The sequence below is a fragment of the Coregonus clupeaformis genome, unplaced genomic scaffold (genome assembly GCF_020615455.1).
Source record: "Coregonus clupeaformis isolate EN_2021a unplaced genomic scaffold, ASM2061545v1 scaf1220, whole genome shotgun sequence".
Taxonomy (NCBI): domain Eukaryota; kingdom Metazoa; phylum Chordata; class Actinopteri; order Salmoniformes; family Salmonidae; genus Coregonus; species Coregonus clupeaformis.
The window spans coordinates 34,509-56,660 of NW_025534674.1; the positions used below are offsets into that span (position 1 = coordinate 34,509).

The following is a 22,152-nucleotide window of genomic DNA, read 5'->3' on the forward strand; positions in this document are numbered from 1 at the left end:
TAGTTCTTAGTTCTTGAAAACTAGCAAGTCTCTCAGGAATTCCTGTGTTTGTGGCTTGATGTTTCCTAACTGCTAAATATAGTTCTCTCCCTCCCTCCCCTCTGTGTATTCCTCTAGAAGTGAGAGAGAGAGGGTCAGAGGCCATAGAATAGTAGGACAATACTGAACCCTTCACCCCTGCCTGGTCCATGGCCCACCACACCCACACAGAGCTCAGGCCCAGAAAAAGTAAACCAGCAGACCCAAACCCAGACCCACACCCAGGGATCCCAAACACAGACATCCACAGCCAGGGAAAGTGCACATGACATGGCTCACACATTGGAGGTTGTTGTTGCTCTCACTTTGACAGGATCAGACAGGGAAGGTCATGTGATCACTCCGGGTGATGTCACAGCGGACGGTGGAGCAGACGCTCTCAGCCCTCAACACACGCAAGTGGACGCTCACACACACACACACAAATACAAACACGCAATCCCTGCATTGTTTTAAATGGGCAACTGTCTGACCTTAACTGTCTGAGCGGCATTGGGGTTAGCTTTACAAGAGGCACAGAGAAGACCTCAAACATACTTCCTGCTCAGACAGACACAGCACAGAGCAGCAGGGGACACTTCACACAGCTAGGGAACTTTCTAGAACCCTCAATTGAGAAATACAGTGGCCATGTCAGAATACCCATACTTGCCTCCTAAATAGTAGGTGGTTTAAGCATGCGAAAAAAGAAAAGTTTAATAGTATGCGACATTTTGAAAATAAAGTACACTTTAAATGCCCGATGTCATACTCATTTCAGCTTTGACAACAGCTGATCAATTAGATACGGGGACGCGCTACCGAAATCAACAAATAGCTGGAAACAATGCAATCGCGCATGACACATTCTCAGTATACGAAAATATTATGTTTTATAGTATGTGAATTTTCGAAAATCGAGTATGGTTTAAATGCCACGATGTTATACTCATTTTGGCTCTTCATCTAGTAGAATTCAATGTACACTTTTCCACAAAGCATTGGAAGGGTGGGCTGGCTGCGAGTGATAGGCCCTAGTTCTCTTCAAGTAGCCAAACAACAAAACCAGGCTACTTAATTGGGAAGACGCCAAATAGTGAAGCTTCTGCAGTGGTGTTCAAATGTTGGCTAAATCGTTTTTGTTCTCCTTAAAATGACCACGAGTATTGCATCGTAGGCTACATCTTTGAAAACAGAAGTCCTTTTTTTTAAACCCAAAGTGGATTTCTGTTTTCTCATTGAAAAGTGTTTATTGTTCTCTTGGCCTTCGTCAGAGCTTTTAAACTAAATACTAAACCATCTTTTGATTTCTGAACGTGTCGGCACCGGGGACTCGGGATGTGGCTGCGTTATTGATGTCATGCTAATCAGGCCTTTTGATTTGAAAATATGGATTGTTTTAGTTTTGTTGCTAGGCTACGTATTTCATTATTTAATTTATGGATCAAGCCTTAGCAGTCATTCTGATCTCATTCCCAATTATCAGTGCTTTAGTTTATTATGTTGCTGTCCAGCGGTTCTGAATTTGATGCACCGACTGTCCACGTTTTTTCTGTGCAATAGCCTTTTGATCTGAGCATTTGAAAAGTTTTGGTATGTGTACTAAGCTATTTGATTTAATTGATATATGTTAAAGCACTTTGGTTTCACTAATAAATATGTTGAAATGGAACCAAATTATCTGTTTCTGTCTTCAGTCCTTTTTAATTAGGATAGATGGGCTATATGGGCTACGCTATAGGTTGTATGTAATAGTCTGACTATAACCAGCCTGAGTAGGCCTATAACTCAATTTCTATTCAGAGTTTAAAGAAATTAATCGAATTAGAAATGAGCTATTATCAGGCTGGTTAATGATATGCATGTCTGTTGAATTTGGAAAGATCCACCCGCACTCGACCCCGCCCCACCTACTCAGCCAGTCAGGAGCCGCTACTGCGATGCAGCCGTGGCATACTGCATACTTTCTGCTAAACGGTATGTGCTAAATAGTATGCAGTTTAAGTATGTAGTACGTTAGTATGGGTATTCGGACACGGCCAGTGTCATCTGAGGCTGCAGTGCTACCCCAGAAACATTACAAACAGATTCAGGCCTTTTACTGTAGCTTACGCAACAAACAAAACAGCTTAACATTCAACATTTACTAAACATTCCCCACTGTAAAAGGTGATGACTCATATTCGCCTGGGTACTCCGTGGCTCACTCTCAGATACCAGCCTACAGAAGGTTCCAGCACATTAGTGTCAATATTTTTTCAGAAATAGAACTTTAATGGATGTCTGTGGGCGTGTGTGTCCTGATACTTGACTACCTAACCCTAACCTGAGCTGCACCCTCATCTCAGACTACGTCTCAGAACATCAGTTCTTTTTTTTTACTTTAAAAAAATATGTTTGATAAACAATACAAAACATACACATACAAATGACAACATCATACAAACATCAACCACATCACACCTGCCCAGACCCAGTAACACACACCCCCATCTCCAGCGCCCACATCACTTTCCGTCACATGGCCTGAAACTTAACCATTTTGTTTCTCTCCGTAGACCACGGACTTGATTTTTCCATCGTGTTAATGATGGCGGATTGATTGTTTTTAGGATACGTTTTTGGTTTTTAGAATACATTTTTTCAAGATGATTGATTGAGAAGAGAATCGGCCAACCCATCGTGTATCTCATTACACCCCCATATGCCATGTCTTGAAATATGCAGACAGACAGATTAAAAGTACGTTTACATTGTAATACTTCTGACAGCCAACTTTCTAGCTCCGCCCACAACTTCCGGACTTTATAGCATTCCCAGAAAGCATGGACTATTGAGTCATTATTAGTTTTACACTTAAGACATTACTCTGCTGTTGTGCTGTAGAATGATAATTTTGCCTCTTGTATAATACATTCTATACATTAGCTTACACTGGATTAAGCATACATTTTAATTAACTGTAATTTTCTTAGTTATGCTCAAACTTTCCCTACATCTTGTGCCAACATCAGTTCTTTTTAAGTCTTGGTTCCAATAGTTTATATTTTTTTCTAAGAGGTGGTCAGTTGGATATGCTCTCTGCAAGGTTTTGTATATCTTCCCTATAATATGAACATCCTTTTCCCTCAAGGGAAAAGATTTCAAACCGAAATGTCACGATACGTAACTTTTATGTTGCATGTATTTGAAACTATCTACATACTGTACATTGGTCAGTCCAAAATTACTTTTTCATTCTGTCATAGAAATAAATGTATTTCCTGTTACTAAGTCATTTACGGTTTCTATGCCTTTAGTTTTCCATGTAGACCAATTTATCAGTGAATTCTGAAAAGCTATCCAAGGATTGTTTTTAGGAAGGGATATGGGTTCTTGTAGAATACGTTTCATTTTCTTCCATATTGTTATAGTGTTCTTAACTATGAAGTTGTTAATGCTCTTAGCTTTATCCTTTGAAAATAGACAAGTATAAAGATTCTGGGGATGAGCATGCACATCTTCAATATGTACCCATTGTTCCTCTTTAGTGCATTTAACTATATGTCGCAAGTAAAAGCCTTGGGTGGCGAGTTGATAAAGTTCAAAGTCTGGAAGGTTAAAACCACCCTCAGACTTAGGAAGATGTAAAACTTTCCTTTTTATTCTATGAATATTATTTGCCCATATAAAGTCTGTTATGATCGAGCATACTTTTTTGTGTCTTCGGTGGGGTAATTAGTATTACCGAAAATAAATACAAAAACTTTGGCAGCCATGCCATTCTAAAGAGGTTTATTCTACCTGTAAGAGTTATGGGAAGATTCTTCCATTTAATTAGATCTGCTTTCATATTGTTGAGTAATGTAATAAAGTGATCTTTATATATGTGTTGTTTGTTGTCACTTATTAAGCATCCTAAGTATGTCATATTGTTTGTGGTCCACTTAAAGGATTGCTGTAGATCATGAGTTGTTTTTTTCTTTTTCCTATTGCCATTATTTCTGTTTTTTTCCACGTTAATTTTATATCCTGAGATTTTTTGGTATTCTGAAAATATTTTTAGCAAAGGGGGCATTGAGTTTTCAATATTGGTCAGGTATATCAGGAGATAATTTACAAGTTTATATTCATGTCTACCAATACTGATACCTGTTACATTTGAGTCCTGTCTAATTCTTTCTTCAAATGGTTCAATTGCCAGTGCAAACAGGATGGGGAGAAGGGACATCCCTGTCTTGTGCCCCTTTCTAAAGCAATTTCATCAGATGTGTATATTTTTGCTTTAGGACATTTATACAACATTTGTATAACATTTATTATTTCAGCTGGAAAGTTGAAAGCTTCCAAAGTTTTGAATAGAAAAGGCCATTCAAGACGGTCAAAAGTATTTTCGGCATCAACAGCTGTTATTGATAAATCTATATCTTGTTTTTTTGCGTATTGTATTACATTTAAACATGTTCTTGTATTTGTTTGTAAGTGTCTATTTTTAATAAACCCTGTTTGATTGATATGTACAGTATCAAGTCTAGTAAGACTTATGCCATTCTATTGCTTATGAGCTTTGTTATTATTATATTGTCACAATTTATTAAACTTATGGGTCTATAATGAGCAGGGGATCCTCCAGATTTTCTTGGTTTTAATATAACTGAAATAACTGTTTGATACATGGAATCAGGAAGTACTGAATTGAGTGACGTGTGTTGTCATTTGTGTAAATATTGGGGCTACTTTGTCCCAAAATGTTGAATAGAATTCTATGGGAAAGCCATCCATTCGTGGTGCTTTTCTCCGTGCAAATGTTTTAACAGTATCTAATATATCTTCTTGGGTGATCTCTGTTTTTAGTGATTGTTTTTTGTCTGCTGATAATTGCTTCAGAGTTGTTGAGTCTAAGAAGGCTATAGGATCCGTCCAACTGTTGTTTAATTCAGATTTATATACATTTCCATAGAAACTTTTAAACTTGTAATTAATCGCATTGTTATTTCTAATTACCGTTTTTGTATCTTTATCTCTTTTCTTTTTCTAAGATAGTGATTTATTTATTTTTCTTTCATAAACATTTCTAAATCAGATTTAACTTTTGCTGTGTATGAGATTATCATCCCCTAATGTACGCCTTAAAGGCATCCCAAATTACATCGTTTTTTTTTCTCTGTCCTCTATTTCTACATTTGTAATTATAAAGGTTTACATTTTTTTCATTTACGTATTTAATACATTTCAGGTCCAGAAGATGCGTTCTGTTCATTCTCCAAATTCTGTTGCTAAATGTATTTTCTATTGGTGTAATGATCCGATATCACTATATCATGAATTTCTTTATCCAGTAAATAGTTGAGTGCATCATTTTTTAAAAGTAGTCCATTCTTGAATAGCTTCTCTTACTTTGAGAAAAAAAGGAATAGTCTTTTGTAGTTGGGAATAATAATCTCCAGGTGTCCTGTAAATCAATTGTAGAGATAAACATGTTCAGCCTCTTTGGAGGCTCCCTAAATTTGCCTTATTTATTAATACGTCTGTTAATTTTCGTCACCTGTTAGAATAATAGTTCCTGTCTGGATTTGATCTAATATAGCTTGAATTCTATCTAAAACACCAGATTTGCCCCTGGTGGGATATACAATGACAGCAATGTGTAATTCATCATTAAAACGGCCTTCTTGGTCCAAGTGCTGGGATATAACAGAAAATGGTGTATTCTTATTTATCAGAATGCCTAGACCTCTGTTGTTACTACAATAGGTGGCAGCATAGGCCTCTCAACCCAGCTCCTCTTTAAATGTTCAATTTCTCATTTTTAAAAATGTAACTCTAGCTGACAATCTCTTTAAGTGTTCGAGAACCATATGCTTTTTTCCCCCATCATGGGGGCCACTGCAAATTCCATGTGATAAGTTGGATTTTGTTGGTCTTCAAAGTTAACCTTATCTGTTCCGTCTATCATTGAAGAACCAAGTAAAACATTTTAGCAGACATAACATATGAAGGCGGTGGGCATTCCATAGAATGGGAGGATCATAGTATAAATACATAGTTATTGTATACATTACATACATACAGAGTGTGGGCATGTTGGCTGAGCAGACATTTTTTATTATTTTTTTAAATAAAAAAGCAAAGTACGTCTTTGTACTTGAGGCGCTAAGCTTCAGTTCTACACATCATCGTTACCACGGCAACACAAAACCCACTTCCTGTTGGTGGCACATGGTCGTGGGACGTGATCAGGTAACAGAACACCCTGGTGTCACGCACCGTTGCGGCCATTACGATCTAGAGTGAGCCTGTAGAGTACTTATTTTCCCACAAAACTGCCATACAGACATCACAGAGAATGAAACCGATGTACAATTCTATGCAACTATCTCTCTGAAATTGATCTGGGCTGGTATAATGGTTGTCTACAAAACCATTGAGCCCTGAGCAGACTGCTCCAGTAAAGGAGGCACAGAGGAGAGGAGACACACTTAGCTCCCCACGTTTCTGATAGCCAAATGAACTCCTGTAGATGAGCTGTCACAGATGCGATAGTAGAGTGCTGCTAGGATAATGAGCAGTGGAGATGACATGAGGGAGTGAGCGAGTGACTGAGTGAGAAAGGGAGGGAGGGAGGGAGGGAGGGAGGGAGGGCGGGACGGACACACACACAAGCACACATGTCTACGTGTGTGTGTGGCATTAATTATAAACACTGGTGATTTTATTCATTCATTTATTCATTCATTCATTTCCACGACATCAAAGCTCCGTTCAGAGCAAGGGAGCACTCCACAGCAGTAACCACACACACACTGATGCACATGCTCATCAGGACGGGAGGGGGAGATTAGAGGTCCTCTTTTCTTTATGAATTATTTCCAGAGATGAGCCTTTTGCTCCAGATAAGCCAACCAGCTTTAACGCTCAGCAAGTGTGAGTGAGACAGAGTTTGAGTGAGTGAGAGAGAGAGAGTTTTTGAATGCATGTAAATGTGTGTGTGTCTGTTTACGTGGGTCTGTATTGGTGTCATTCCTTCTGTGTTTCTTCTGCAAAGTGCTTCCAGTTCAGAGGTCATTAAAGCTGGAATCCGTAGCAGTGAAACTGCCACGTCCGTTAAGTTGATGGAGTAGGGCTGGGGAGTAGGAAGAACATGCCCCTAGACCCTGGTGTAGGGTTTCCCCCATTATGGTCAAGGTTAGGGTTTGGAGAGCTGATTCTAAGCTGATTTTAGATCTGTGGCTGGCGCCATTGTAGACAACAAGAAGAGTAAACTGACACACACCCTAGTAGATTGTGTCAGAGAGTACAGGCAAACTGTGGCTTCCATATATTTGCATGTCTGGCAACCCAAACTCCACAAACAGACAGACACAGACACAGGGCTGGGGCTGAATTATTTAAATATGGTGCTCTTTCCAAACCAGCGAGCAGAGGCAGTGCAGGTATTGAGATCACACTGACAAAGGCCTGTGTGTAAGTGTCTGTGTGTAAGTGTCTGTGTCTGTGTGTAAGTGTCTGTGTGTAAGTATGAAAATGTATGCACTCACTAACTGTAAGTCGCTCTGGATAATAGCGTCTGCTAAATGACTAAAATGTAAAAATGTAAATGTAAGTGTCTGTGTGTAAGTGTCTGTGTCTGTGTGTAAGTGTCTGTGTGTAGGTGTAGGTGTCTGTGTCTGTGTGTAAGTGTCTGTGTGTAAGTGTCTGTGTGTAGGTGTCTGTGTGTAGGTGTCTGTGTGTAGGTGTCTGTGTGTAGGTGTCTGTGTCTGTGTGTAAGTGTCTGTGTGTAAGTGTCTGTGTCTGTGTGTAAGTGTCTTTGTGTAGGTGTCTGTGTGTAGGTGTCTGTGTGTAGGTGTCTGTGTCTGTGTGTAAGTGTCTGTGTGTAAGTGTCTGTGTCTGTGTGTAAGTGTCTTTGTGTAAGTGTCTGTGTGTAAGTGTCTGTGTCTGTGTGTAAGTGTCTGTGTGTAAGTGTCTGTGTGTAAGTGTCTATGTGTAGTTGTCTGTGGTAAGTGTCTGTGTGTAAGTGTCTGTGTATAAGTGTCTGTAAGTGTGATTGTAAAACAACAGCATCTCTATGCCCTCTGTCCTAATCAGCAAACATTTCCTTCCTACACCTTCCTGTGTGTGTGTGCGAGCGTGTGAGAGAGAGAAGGTCATGTTGCCCATTAAAAGCCTTATGAACAATCTCCCAGTGGCGGTGTGAGAGTGGTGTGGAGGTGTGTTCTGCATAAACATGTAGTACCTATTATTCTGTAACTTTACACCTACACCGTTGCAGTACTATGTTATACAACTGCTTACTATTCATATGAACAGACAAACAAGCTCCAAAAATGTCATCACCACTGCTGTGTAACATTGAAAGTGTGTGTGTGTGTGTGTGTGTGTGTGTGCGCACACTCCTGTGGAGTTCTAATCTCAAAGCAGAATCAGTGAGATCCGCCGTTGCTATGGTTACATTGACCAGTTGAAATATGCTAAGAGAAAAAAAAGAATGTGGAAGAGAGTGAGAACGACAGAGAGAGAGACCTATAGTAAAACTCACACTGAACAATGGATGTGTGTAACTATGTAACTAACTTCCCTGTTACTACGGAAACAGTGACATGCGAGAGCTGTCGATGGATCCATTACCATATTGCTGCTATACAGTCTTTAGCGTTTTAAGCCATGAAGAAGTGTCCTAGAGGGGCTAGCTTCTACAAGGAAGGCTGCATGGATAGCGGATCGATGCTATGACAGATGGAATGAAGGCACACCTCTCTGTCACACACACATTCACACGCACACACACACACACACAGTAAAACACAAACGGTCACACTTTATTTGGATAGTCCAGATAGTCTATCTGAAGATGCTCTACAGATGGTCATACTATCAACAAACTATCTGTTGATAAGCAACTGCTTGCTAAGATTACGGTTAGGTTTAGGGCTAGGGTTAGGGTTAACTTTAGGGTTAGGATAAGTGTTAAGGTTAGGATAAGGGTTAGGGTTAGTAGATAATTAGTTGAAATGTTACTGATAGTCTGTAGAGCACACACTTCCTCTTAACTCAACGCTTCTCCTTTTTCAGGCATCAAAACTGACACAGCATCAAGAGAAACATACCCCTCCTCCCCTTCCTCCCTCCCCTCCCTACATATTTTTCTCTCTGTTGTACCTTAACCAGCTTTTTGGGCTGGCGGAAGAAGGAGGTCTTTGCGGTGAAGAAGGTGAAGTCTTCGCCCTCCTCGTCCAGACTGCAGTAGCCGCTGCTTATGCTGTTGCTGCCCGTCATTTAAGGGGTTAAATTTGAGCCCTCGGCTGCCTATTAACACCCAGCAGAGCAGCAGAAGGAAACCTGATTGTCCCCAAGGGGGAAATACTCTGTCTGTAGAGGCATTCAGCCACACTCACTGTGCACAATGCTCACAGTCCCAGAGCTCTTCACATCCACTATGCATCCACAGTCAGTCACAGTCACCTCAGTAGGTCAGTATAGGGACACACGCACAGCTCACAGTCCAAGTGTGGCTCTCAATTCCAAACATCCACTGCCGAACATCCACAGTCTTGTGTCTGTAGGTATCCAGATAAGCTTTGACTCCAGAATCGGGTGAGGAGAGAGGTGAGTAGGGGTGAGGTCAGCTCAGATTCGGGTCCTATCAGCGCCCCTCGTGCCACCGGAGAGGCTTCAGGAAATCAGAGAGCGCAAGTAGAGATGTGTCACTTCCTCCTGTCGTGTGTGCTCTGACCCCGATATCACACACACTCATACTGTACACACACGTTGGTGTCACAGAGTCAGAGTTTCACAGCTTAGCCTCCGATTGCAGTCTGGTCTCCGGTTGACCCTGCTCACCTGAGAATGCCTCACACACACATGCACACACTGCCCCTTCAACCCCCTCCTGCCCTACAGCTGTGTGCTGATCAGCTAATAAGAACTGTGAATGGGTTCACACACACACACACACACATTACTTCAGCAGGCTACTGCTGCTTACCCATACAGACACACATCAATTACTCTGACAGGCTCTCACTCTCTCACACACAGAAACACTCCGGTAGCTGTAGTTCAGGTCAGTGGTTCCAGGCTGCAGTGGCCCTGTGCTATAGTCCTTGGTTCTTGGGGAAGAGACCTCGGCTGCTGCAGGCTTCTGACATCCGGAGGTTTCTCCTCTTCTCCTCTTAGCTTCACGGACTGACAGAGAAGCCTTTGCGCTGCACCTCCCACTCGCTCGCTCTCCTGCGTTCGTTTTGCGCTCTCTCTCTCTCTCTCTCTCTCTCTCTGTCTCTCTCTCTCTCTCTCTCTCTCTCTCTGTCTCTCTCTCTGTCTCTCTCTCTCTGTCTCTCTCTCTGTCTTCTCTCTCTCTCTCTCTCTCTCTCTCTCTCTCTCTCTCTCTCTCTCTCTCTCTCTCTCTCTCTCTCTCTCTCTCTCTCTCTCTCTCTCTCTCTCTCTCTCTCTCTCTCTCTCTCTCTCTCTCTCTCGCTCTCTCTCTCTCTCTCTCTCTCTCTCTCTCGCGCAGCCTTGCTCAACCATCTGTGGTTGAGTCTGTTATCTGCCTACGAGCTTTCTGCGGAGCTACAAAAACACCCTCCCCTCACTCCCCCTCCCCTCCATTCTCTCTCTTCCTGCAAGCAACAGCACCCAGCTCAGCCCAGCCACATCCTCTAAGAGAGAGAGAGAGAGAGAGATGCGGTCTAACAGCTCATAACACCTGATATGCATAAGCAGGAAGCCACTCAGTAACATGGCTGCTGTGCTGTGCCTTAGCGCTACCCATACTGCTCCTGCTGCATGAGAAAAACCTCCAGATTTATAATGACCCAGAAAAAAGCAGAGTACTGATCATTTTACCCTTCTGTTTACTACTGTATTATAACTGCATAATGCGTACACTCTTATAAACATGCTCAGAAACATACCGGAACTGAGTATAGGTTCTACTGCTTGAGTTCATGCACCTCTTATCGAATATTAGCTCAACATTATTGTGGAGTTCCTGTACCTAAATATAAACAGTACCGGCACCCAAAATGAGTACCGGCACCTATTTAATTCCAAGTCAAGCCCTGGTAATGATCAAGAACAGAAATCTCAGAGAAATTCATGTCTAGTTCCATAAAGAGGAATTGTAAACATGGGTACTATTGTCTGTGGGTTTCAGGAGAAACCAAGTGTGGAGGTCATGTGAGTATCCCCCAGGGGTCAGTGATGAAGATGACCTTTAACCTTTTGTTGACCCCCGACCTGTCCCCTCTGCCCTCTGGCCCTGGTCTTGACCATATGAACAGGGTCCAGCTAATGCCCCTGTCAAAACAGAGATGGACTACCAAATAATGTTGTGTGTGTACGTGTGTGTATACGGGTGTGTGTGTGTGTGTGTGTGTGTGTGTGTGTACGTATGCGCGTGTATGAGTGAGTGCGTGCGTGCATGCGTGTGCGTGTAAGTCAGAGAACAATATCTAGCTATCTCTAAATCACAACCAACTCAAGGCATACAGCAGATGAATCATTAAAACATAAGATTGACAGACGGCTGATCAGGTGGACTCTGTCAGTCTGTCAAAGAGAGGGAGGCTGTTCAGTCAGAGGAGACAGATCCTACATTAAAGAGATGGAGCCTGTCCATCTCCTCAAGCCATCCCCCCTGTCAGAGGTTGATTAGATTCTGAAGGATTGTTGGGAGAGCTGTCTGTCTCTCTCCAGTGGTAACCACAGACAAACAGAGAGCGCTCTGTCTCTCTCCATGTCAGTATCAGCTGATGACAGATTAGTCTACCTGCAGAGACAGCCCTCAACACCATTACCATCATCACTGTGGAGGGAGAAGGATGGGGACAGAGCGGGACAGAGGGGAACAGTGGGTGGTGGGGAGGTTGAGAGGAGCTCATTGACAGACCATGCCCCCATCCCATCTCAGCCCCCCAAACCCCTACCTTTCTCAGCCCCCCTCCCCCCACTAAACCAGAGTCGATAAAGCCCAGCCAACCCTTACTAGGTTCCAGTTTCACTTAATGAGACACAATGAGCATGTGGAGGTATTGGCGAAAAGGGGATCGATCTCTGCTAGTGTAAGCACAAAAGAGTGAGAGAAAGAGGGAGGGAAAGAGAAAGAGGGAAGAGAGAGAGAGTATAGAGTAGAAAAGGGAGAAGGGCCTTGAGATGTGAGCCGTCACCTCTCATCAGGTCTCCGGTACAGTAATAGTGTACTCCTCCAGCCGTGATGACCATTTCAGCCTCTGAGTCAGACTGGAGGCCAAGACACTGGGCAGCCTGCACACCAGACAAGAGTTTAACATGACTCCAGGTTACAGAGATAATCAACTGGCCCTCCAATGCAGGCCTCAGCTCATTGTACACCCTCTCACTTTAGCACATTACACGTATACTACATGAGCACCACACTTGGATAAGGAGTCTATTTTTTCACTCTAGTGACGTTTGTAAGGTCACCCCATTGACATTCTGTCACTCTATTTCTCTCATTCGCTCTTTCTTTCTCTCCCACACGTGGCATGTGTGGGAGCAGATTACATTGTGTGTGTGTGTGTGTGTGTTGTATGTGTGTGTTATCTGGCCCACTCTAGGCAGTGCAGAGTGTGTGGGCTTTGAGAGCATAGGTGCCAGTATCACAACAGAAACACGCAGACCCAGACTTACACACGCTCACACAGACACCCTCAGAGATATTCATTTGATAGAGAGATACTGTCACGGTTTACTAAGCCAGAACCCAGAAGCAGACCAGGACAAGGTAAGTTGAAACAAAGGTGAGTGTTTATTTAATAGATCCACGAGTGAGGCTGAATAATCCAGGGAACAGAGCGGGTGGCGTGGATGGGTTGTTGAGGGTGCAGTGGTAGGTCCAGTAATGGCTCGGCAGCCGCCGACCATCAGGCAGAGGTTGGGTGAAGGTTCCGGGTGAGTGACTACAGATAGAACAAAACGGAGGTAAGTATACAGCAAGTCAAAAAGGTGCAAAACAACAAAACTAACGCTAGAAGTTCCAAGGCTGATACACGGGCAAACATACTGTTCATGGCTAACGATCCGGCAGGGAATGGATGTTAGGACAGAGCCTAAGAAGGGTGATGATCAGGACCAGGTGTGCAGATTGCTGATGGGATGCAGGTGCGGAAATCAAGAGAGCTCCCGCCTAGCAACGTTGCCCGGCAACCAGGCAGGGAGCGTTCCAGAACCCTCGGGAAACTGGAGATCCCGAGCAGAAAAACTAGTACCCAGACAGAAACCGACTCAGACTGCAGGGATCGTTACAGATACAGTTATACTTCATACAGCATGTGTGCATGAGTGTGTATTTGCGTGCGCGTGTGCGTGTGCGTGTGCGTGTGCGTGTGTGAACACCTGCAAATATTTATGACCTCAATAGCTAATCAACAAGATCTGAGTCTGCTAGCACGAAAGCAGGATTGTGAGAAAGCCTTTTCTGGTGTCTGTGTGAGTGTGTGCGCATGTCTTGTGTTCGGGTGCGTATGTGCTTCCATGTAGTAGGCAGTGAAGGAAGACAAACATCTAATGTATCTGTACTCACAGAGGCCAACAACCATAGAGATCTTATTAAATTACTAGAGGGGCTATGTCATAAACCCTCAACGTTCCATAATATGGCGGAAATGGCAGCCATCTTGGTCAGGGAGAAATCCAAAACCAGTCTAGTTGGAATGAATGGCAGTAGAGGCATAGGTGATGCATTTCCTGCTTTTACTTATGCAGGAAAATAAAAAGTAAGGCATGTTATGCATCAGAAATGGTGTAATGGAATTATAGTTATTTGAGTAAAGCCAGTGTGTCTATGTATGCGGATGACTCAACACTATACACGTCAGCTACTACAGCGACTGAAATAACTGCAACACTTAACAAAGAGCTGCAGTTAGTTTCAGAGTGGGTGGCAAGGAATAAGTTAGTCCTAAATATTTCTAAAACTAAAAGCATTGCATTTGGGACAAATCATTCACTAAACCCTAAACCTCAACTAAATCTTGTAATAAATCATGTGTAAATTGAGCACGTTGAGGTGACTAAACTGCTTGGAGTATCCCTGGATTGTTAACTGTCATGGTCAAAACATAATTGATACAACAGTAGCTAAGATGGGGAGAAGTCTGTCCATAATGAAGGGCTGCTCTACCTTCTTAACAGCACTATCAACAAGGCAGGTCCTACAGGCCCTAATTTTGTCACACCAGGACTACTGTTCAGTCGTGTGTTCAGGTGCCACAAAAAGGGATTTAGGAAAATTGCAATTGGCTCAGAACAGGGCATCACGGCTGGCCCTTGGAAGTACACTGAGAGCAAACATTAATAATATGCATGTTAAACTCTCCTGGCTTAAAGTGGTTGAGAGATTGACTTCATCACTACTTGTATTTATGAGAGGTATTGACATGCACCGAGCTGTCTGTTTGAACTTCTGGCGTACAGCTTGGACACCTATGCATACCCCACAAGACATGCCACCAGAGGTCTTTTCACAGTCCCCAAGTCCAGAACAGACTATGGGAGGTGCACAGTACTACATAGAGCCATGACTATATGGAACTCTATTCCACATTAAGTAACTGATGCAAGCAGTAAAATTGTATTTAAAAAACAGATAAAAATACAACTTATGGAACAGTGGGAACTGTGAAGCAACACAAACATAAGCACAGACACATGCATACACACACACGTACACATGGATTTTGTATTGTAGATATGTGGTAGTGGTGGAGTAGGGGCCTGCGGGCACACAGTGTGTTGTGAAATCTGTGAATGTATTATAATGTTTTTAAAATTGTATGAACTGCCTTGGCAGCAGCTAATGGGGATCCATAATAAATACAAATACAAATACAAATACAAATAGTAAACCTAAAATATTGTCATATAATTATAAATACAGTTTATACTGGTTTATGCTGTGGATTGACTATATTGTTTGATTTGAATGTGGGTTTATTTGCAGTTAATTAGAACAATTAATGGAATCATCATTCCTCTAAAACTGGCTGGTTAGCTAGCTAACACACATACAGTGCAGATAAATCCTTCCCATTCATTGTTTTACACAATATCTTATTATCACAGCACTGGCAAACCATGGTTGACCAACTCCCTGACCAACATGGCTGACCTTTGGACCATCATAAGAAGGTTCATGTCCATTCTATGATTCTAATTCCTAATTCTATGCCAACAATTTAACCAAGAGCATAGCCCTAATCATCTGACCAACAGCCTTCATCATGTGACCAACAGCCACTATAATACACACAGTTAGCTAAAGCAGCTTGCTTGCTAAAGCACAGTGTCTGTCCTCCAAAGAGAGGCTATATAAACACAAAGAGAATACACACGCTGAGAGACTGACACAAAGGGCACAGCAACACATACACACACAGTAGATGCGTTCTGTGACAGGTCAGACAGAAGGCCGGTCATGTTTGAAGTAGCTCTGTGGGTGAGGAGGGGTGCTCTGCTCCCAGACTCACAGAGACAGCACAGCCAGGCTGGCGTAAGGCTACGGCTAGGCTAATGACTGAGCATACGGACCCCTAGGCAGAGAGACTGGGGTCTGAGGATATGAGGACTGACGCTACCGCTGTTGACAGCCCTTACAGAGGGGGTAGGAGGGGAAACAGGAGGGGAAGGGGGGAGTAGGGGGAAGGAGTAGACAGAGGGGGAGAGTCGAGTTACAGATGTGAGAGGCATGAAATATGTTCTCAGAGAACATCTTGTCTCCAAATCATCCAATAAATGAATGAATAAGCGAATGAGGGAGAGAGATGAGAGGATGAGAAAGCGAGAGAGCGAGAGAGCGAGAGAGCGAGAGAGCGAGAGAGTAGAGAGAGAGAGAGAGAGAGAGAGAGAGAGTAGAGTGGGGGTCTGAAAGTGTGAAAAGGAAAACACAGCCTCAGGAGGAGTCCTATTAGTTACATAACAACCTCAGACTCAACAAAATGAATCCAGTGAAAATCCCATCCCACCCCAAACACTAAAACACTAACCCTATAACTGAGAGAGGAACAGCCAGTATGAGAGACAAATATATAGCAATGATGATGTAGACGAAAGGAAAAAACTATTCCCAAACGCTTTAGCCCAGCTTCAACAAAAAAAGGAATCAGGTGCTTGACTGAGGGACTTGAAAATCCCCAAAACTTCAAATGGTGACTATCCGGAAGAATAAAGAAAAATAAGCACTCTGTTTCTGCGTAGGTCTGATAGATTTATAGACTGGATAAACAAACAATAGGCTTACGAGCAGAGGGTAATCTCCTGACCATGCAGAGCACTGCTCCACGCTCACAAGAATAGTGGATCAATGAAGAAAATCTATAGTGATTGAGTGGATGTTATGTCTGTCTCGTGTGTGTGTGTGTGTGTGTGTGTGTGTGTGCGTGCGTGCGTTTGGTTTTACTAACCTTGTGGGGACCAGAAATCCTCACAAGGATAGTAAAACAAGGAAAATTCGGACAAGTGGGACATTTCGCTGGTCCCCACAAGGAAAAAGGCTTAGGTGTTAGGATTAGGGCTAGGGTTACAATTAGTGTTACAATTTAGGGTTAGAGGTTAAGGGTTAGGGGTTAGGGAAAATAGGATTTTGAATGGGAATCAATTGTTTGGTCCCCACAAGGATTGTAAAACAAATGTGTGTGTGTGTCCTCGTCTGATGCATTGACTTTCTGTGTCATCAGCTCAAGTGCTTCACATCCAACATGACCAGCAGCAGCCTGTCAAACAGCTTGTGACCTACAACTACCCCCACTACACAGTATACACCTAACTGATTTAGCTCTAGGTCTGTCTCACCTTGTACTGAGGAGGCGTGGAGCAGTGTCTTCTGGGAGATGGAGTTTCCTGTAGGTTGCTGTCTCTCTGGTTGCAGTCCAGCTGGACCCGGCCCTCACACTCCTGGTGACAGGTGTAGTTGCAGTCTGACGGACACACAAACAGACCAATCAATGACTGGGTCCACACACAGGGCACCAATTAGAGAGCAGAAATGATAATGCATTGTCCTTGGAACTGAGGGGATTCGATTAATCTGGCCCAGGCGGCGTAGTTTGCACCAGGTGAAAACAGATTGTATTTGTTTTGGAACCGGGCTCCCAGGCTTTAGCCAGGTGCCCCATTCTGGCCGACGGCGAAGTCGACTCAAAACAAAAGTACGTAGGAAAGCACATGGAGCACAGGAGGTTGGTGGCACCTTAATTGGGGAGGACAGGCTCGTGTTAATTGCTGGAGTGGAATAAGTGGAATGGTATCAAATACATGGTTTCCATGTGTTTGATGCCATTCTTTTGACTCCGTTCCAGCCGTTATTATGAGCCGTCCTCCCCTCAGCAGCCTCCACTGACGTGGAGAGTAATGAGTAGGATTCTGTGTTTTCACATGCAAAAGTGATTGTTTAAAAAAATACAAATAATGCTTTATCTGCCTTCCCAATTAAAACTAATTTGAAAATTCTAGTTTTAACTGTTCGATTTGAGCAAGGCGCGCCTCCCTCAACGGCTTGCCCGGTCACGTGACGGACCATAGCCCGGTATAACCTTGGCCAGTTTAATCAAATCTCCTCATTCATTGTTTGACCATTTGTATCACCTTTGTCTTTGTGTGGCCTACTGTAACTGTGACAGAGTCTGTGAGTGCACTTCTCTCTGTGTGTGTGAGTCTATTGACGAATCACATACTAGTCATGTAGCCAGCAGGCAGAGACCTCTCTCTCAGAGCAGAGGAGTGATTCAAGGTCAGGGGACGTTTTCCAACACAACACGCATGTAACAACATCTAACCACGACAACACACGCATACAAATCCTTTCTTAAGATTTCTAGGGGGACTAATGATGAAAAATATTAAATAATTCAGGTCTCCAACATGTGCATTTTCACCATATTTCAGACAAATCTGCTAATGTTCTCCAGTGTTCAGTTCAGAGTTCTGCCTGAGAAACATGTTCATGTGGCTCCACCTAGAGGCTGCTCTCTGTGTGCTTTATAAATGGCAATGATTTTGAGGTGAACTATCCCTTTAAGTACAGTGACGCTCTATGACAGATGTCACTAGATGGTGCCAAAGAGCTAAAATCTCACAGATAGAGATGGGAGAGTGCATGATGCCAACAAAATCAACACAGTACACATAGAAAAGACTGTCACTGCTGAATGTTTTCAGATCTGAGGTCATGAGGAAAGGAGAAGAGGAAAGGAAGAGATTGAACTGTGTTGGGTAAGCTACAGCCTGCTCTCCCATTAAAACTAAAAGAATGGTAAACTATCAGAAGCTACACACAGACAGCTACACAGAAGCACGGTAACCAAGACAACGTAACCTTTCTGGAGGAGCCTGACCGTGAGTGTGAGGTACAGGGTGGGATGCCTTGCTTATCGGAGGGAGATGCCTGGGAAAGAGATTCTGTGTAGATGGAAATAGAGGTCAGAGAGAGAGAGAGCAATAGAGAGAGAGCGAAAGAGATAGCGAGAGAGCCAACCCAAACACTCAGAGAGAGGAAATGCATTTTGGGAGGAGACTCTCCCATCCTGTCTTCCTCTTCACATCTCACCCCTTAGGTTTAGTGACACCCTATCTGTCCCACTCACGTCAGACAGAACCTTACTCTACTCGTTCACCAGGGTAGGGCTGAGCTAGGTGCTGCACTGATTGACTAATCTTCCCATAATAAGGATCAGTTGAAGCCTGTTTGTATGAGTGTTGATGTGATTTATAGGTCTAATAGGTGAACAACCCTGGCCTGTGAACAGACTCAGAGACAGAGCAGCAGGAGGGTGAATCCTGTCTGATAGATAGATGCCATGTAGGTGTTAGAGCACAGTTGGATGGAAAGCTGCCTGGGTGTCTGTCTGTTCCTCCTCTTCCTGCCCCTGATATACTGCTGTCAACAGGGCAGGATAATGTACCGTCTGATAATGTTCACACAGACTGTATACACACTGCACTCACACGGCATGTTGATGAAGAGACCAGCTGGGAGTGCAGGCTAAAGCCACGTTAAGAAGAGAATAAAGACTTCAGCCTGAAGAAGAACACAGCTGAACAGGGCTGAACGCAGATGAACGTGACAGCCTCTGTGTCTCTGCAGCTCAGAGAGGGACGCAATTAAATGCCCCAAACAGGCTCAGAGTGGATTAGAGGACTTAAAGCCCCCCGAAGACCCCCATGAGGTCCTGGTAAGACCCCCAGAACACACGTTAGGACTATTAGTGAGTAAACCCCCGACCCTCCCATCAGCATTAGGGTCATTACTGTCTAAACCCCTCTGCCGTCGAACCCATACTGAGTTTACCATACCACCCTCTCGCCTCGCCGCCTTCCCTCTACCCCTTTACCCACGTACCCCTAGAAATTCACCTCCCACCCCCGTGAACCCCTTACCCCCCTCACTTCCGAACCCTATGACCTTTGTTATTTTACTCACTACCCACTACCCTTCCCGCTATACTCCCCTCTTCTACCCCATAGTCTTGCTTGCTGTGAAAGAGACTACCCCCTACCCAGAGGAGACTACTCCCTACCCAGAGGAGACTACCCCCTACCCAGAGGAGACTACCCCCTACCCAGAGGAGACTACCCCCTACCCAGAGGAGACTACCCCCTACCCAGAGTAGACTACCCCCTACCCAGAGGAGACTACTCCCTACCCAGAGGAGACTACCCCCTACCCAGAGGAGACTACTCCCTACCCAGAGGAGCACAGTAAACATATTTTCCTCCTGCCACCATCACCCAGCCGTCCGTCTGTCTGACTGTTTGTCCGTCCGTCTGTCTGTCTGTCTGTCCCACGTCTCAGTCTGCCCTCCTGCTAATCTGGGCAGGATGCAGACTATCTGTACCCTCCTCTGGCCATCACAAACACCCCCATCCCTTCCTCCTCCCTCCTCCTCTCTGTATCGCCTGGCCCAGCCTTGGTCACACACACACAGGGCGTCTCGGGTTACAGATGCAGAGATGAGCTGAGATTTTCCGGCTCCTTGAGCATTGTCTCACAAGACTAGACGCAGGGGAAAAATCTATGGCATAGGCGAGAGGAAGGGAGGGGGAGAGAGGAGATGAGAGGTGATGTGAGGGAGAGAGGAGGGGAGGAGATGAGGAAGAGAGAGAGAAACAGCAGTGTTTGCAGACAGCTGATGATGTAGTCGATGTCCTCTATCTACAATGAGGACGGAGCCCAAGTGCTGAAGCGAGAAGCCTGATTGGTTTGAGCAGAACAATTGATTAACCTCACACTGACCCAGACACTTCTTCCCGCTCTTTACTTCTCCCCCTCTCCCTCTCCTCCCTCCCCCTCTCTCCCAGTCCCTCCATCCTCCCTTACCCACTCCCTCCCTCTCTCTCCCCCTCTGCAGTTAGGACAGTACGGCAGTAAAGCAGGAGATTCCATTTTCTCACAGGATTTACCTGAAAACACCCATATCTAACAAATGAATCAAACCTCAAAGACAGAGCTGGAGTTTCCAAATGCTCTCTACAGTAGAGACATTGACAGTTGGAAATCCCCTCAGGGAAAAGAAAGCAGGGAAAAGCCATCAAACTGAAAAGAGAGAAAGAGAGAGAGTCAGCACTCTTCTACTTTCCGTTTCTCTGAAAGAGTAAACATTCCCTCTCATCCGTGAAGGAAAATGACTGGTATTAAAAACTGTTGGGACAACAGACACCAAAGACACATGCACACCTTTTGGTTACTGGCCAAACACTCTTAGCCACTATATCACCTGCCGCACACACACACACACACACACACACACACACACACACACACACACACACACACACACACACACACACACACACACACACATACAGTTGAAGTCGGAAGTTTACATACACTTACGTTGGAGTCATTAAAACTCATTTTTCAACCACTCCACAAATTTCTTGTTAACAAACTATAGTTTTGGCAAGTCGGTTAGGACATCTACTTTGTGCATGACACAAGTAATTTTTCCAACAATTGTTTACAGAGAGATTATTTCACTTATAATTCACTGTATTACAATTCCAGTGGGTCAGAAGTTTACATACACTAAGTTGACTGTGCCTTTAAACAGCTTGGAAAATTACAGAAATTGATGGCATGGCTTTAGAAGCTTCTGATAGGCTAATTGACATCATTTGGGTGAATTGGAGGTGTACCTGTAGATGTATTTCAAGGCCTACCTTCAAACTCAATGCCTCTTTGCTTGACATCATGGGAAAATCAAAAGAAATCAGCCAAGACCTCATAAAAAAAATGATAGACCTCCACAAGTCTGGTTCATCCTTGGGAGCAATTTCCAAACGCCTGAAAGTACCACGTTCAACTGTACAAACAATAGTACGCAAGTTTAAACACCATGGGACCACGCAGCCATCATACCGCTCAGGAAGGAGACGTGTTCTGTCTCCTAGAGGTGAACGTACTTTGGTGCGAAAAGTGCAAATCAATCCCAGAACAACAGCAAAGGACCTTGTGAAGATGCTGGAGGAAACAGGTACAAAAGTATCTATATCCACAGTAAAACGAGTCCTATATCGACATAACCTGAAAGGCCGCTCAGCAAGGAAGAAGCAACAGCTCCAAAACCGCCATAAAAAAGCCAGACTACGGTTTGCAACTGCACATGGGGACAAAGATCATACTTTTTGGAGAAATGTCCTCTGGTCTGATGAAACAAAAATAGAACTGTTTGGCCATAATGACCATCGTTATGTTTGGAGGAAAAAGGGGGTTGCTTGCAAGCCGAAGAACACCATCCCAACCGTGAAGCATGGGGGTGGCAGCATCATGCTGTGGGGGTGCTTTGCTGCAGGAGGGACTGGTGCACTTCACAAAATAGATGTCATCACGAGGAAGGAAAATTATGTGGATATATTGAAGCAACATCTCAAGACATCACTCAGGAAGTTAAAGGCAGCTTCATTAAATAGTGCCCGCAAAACACCAGTCTCAATGTCAACAGTGAAGAGGCGACTCCGCGATGCTGACCTTCTAGGCAGAGCTGCAAAGAAAAAGCCATATCTCAGACTGCCCATCTTAATCTTTTATTTTTATTGGCCAGTCTGAGATATGGCTTTTTCTTTGCAGCTCAACCTAGAAGGTCAGCATCCCGGAGTCGCCTCTTCACTGTTGACGTTGAGACTGGTGTTTTGCGGGTACTATTTAAT

At 43.9% G+C, this 22,152-nt stretch overlaps 1 protein-coding gene across 2 annotated transcripts in view; it reads right to left on the reverse strand.

Moving 5' to 3' along the window:
• The window catches only part of LOC123486453 (ras association domain-containing protein 5-like), a 33,513-nt gene that overhangs the window by 6,642 nt on the left and 4,719 nt on the right, over window positions 1-22,152 (reverse strand). For both annotated transcript variants that reach the window (XM_045217772.1, XM_045217771.1), the window contains exon 2: window positions 16,801-16,925. In XM_045217772.1, coding sequence (XP_045073707.1) covers window positions 16,801-16,925 — 125 coding nt within the window. The remainder of the gene's footprint in view (window positions 1-16,800; window positions 16,926-22,152) is intronic.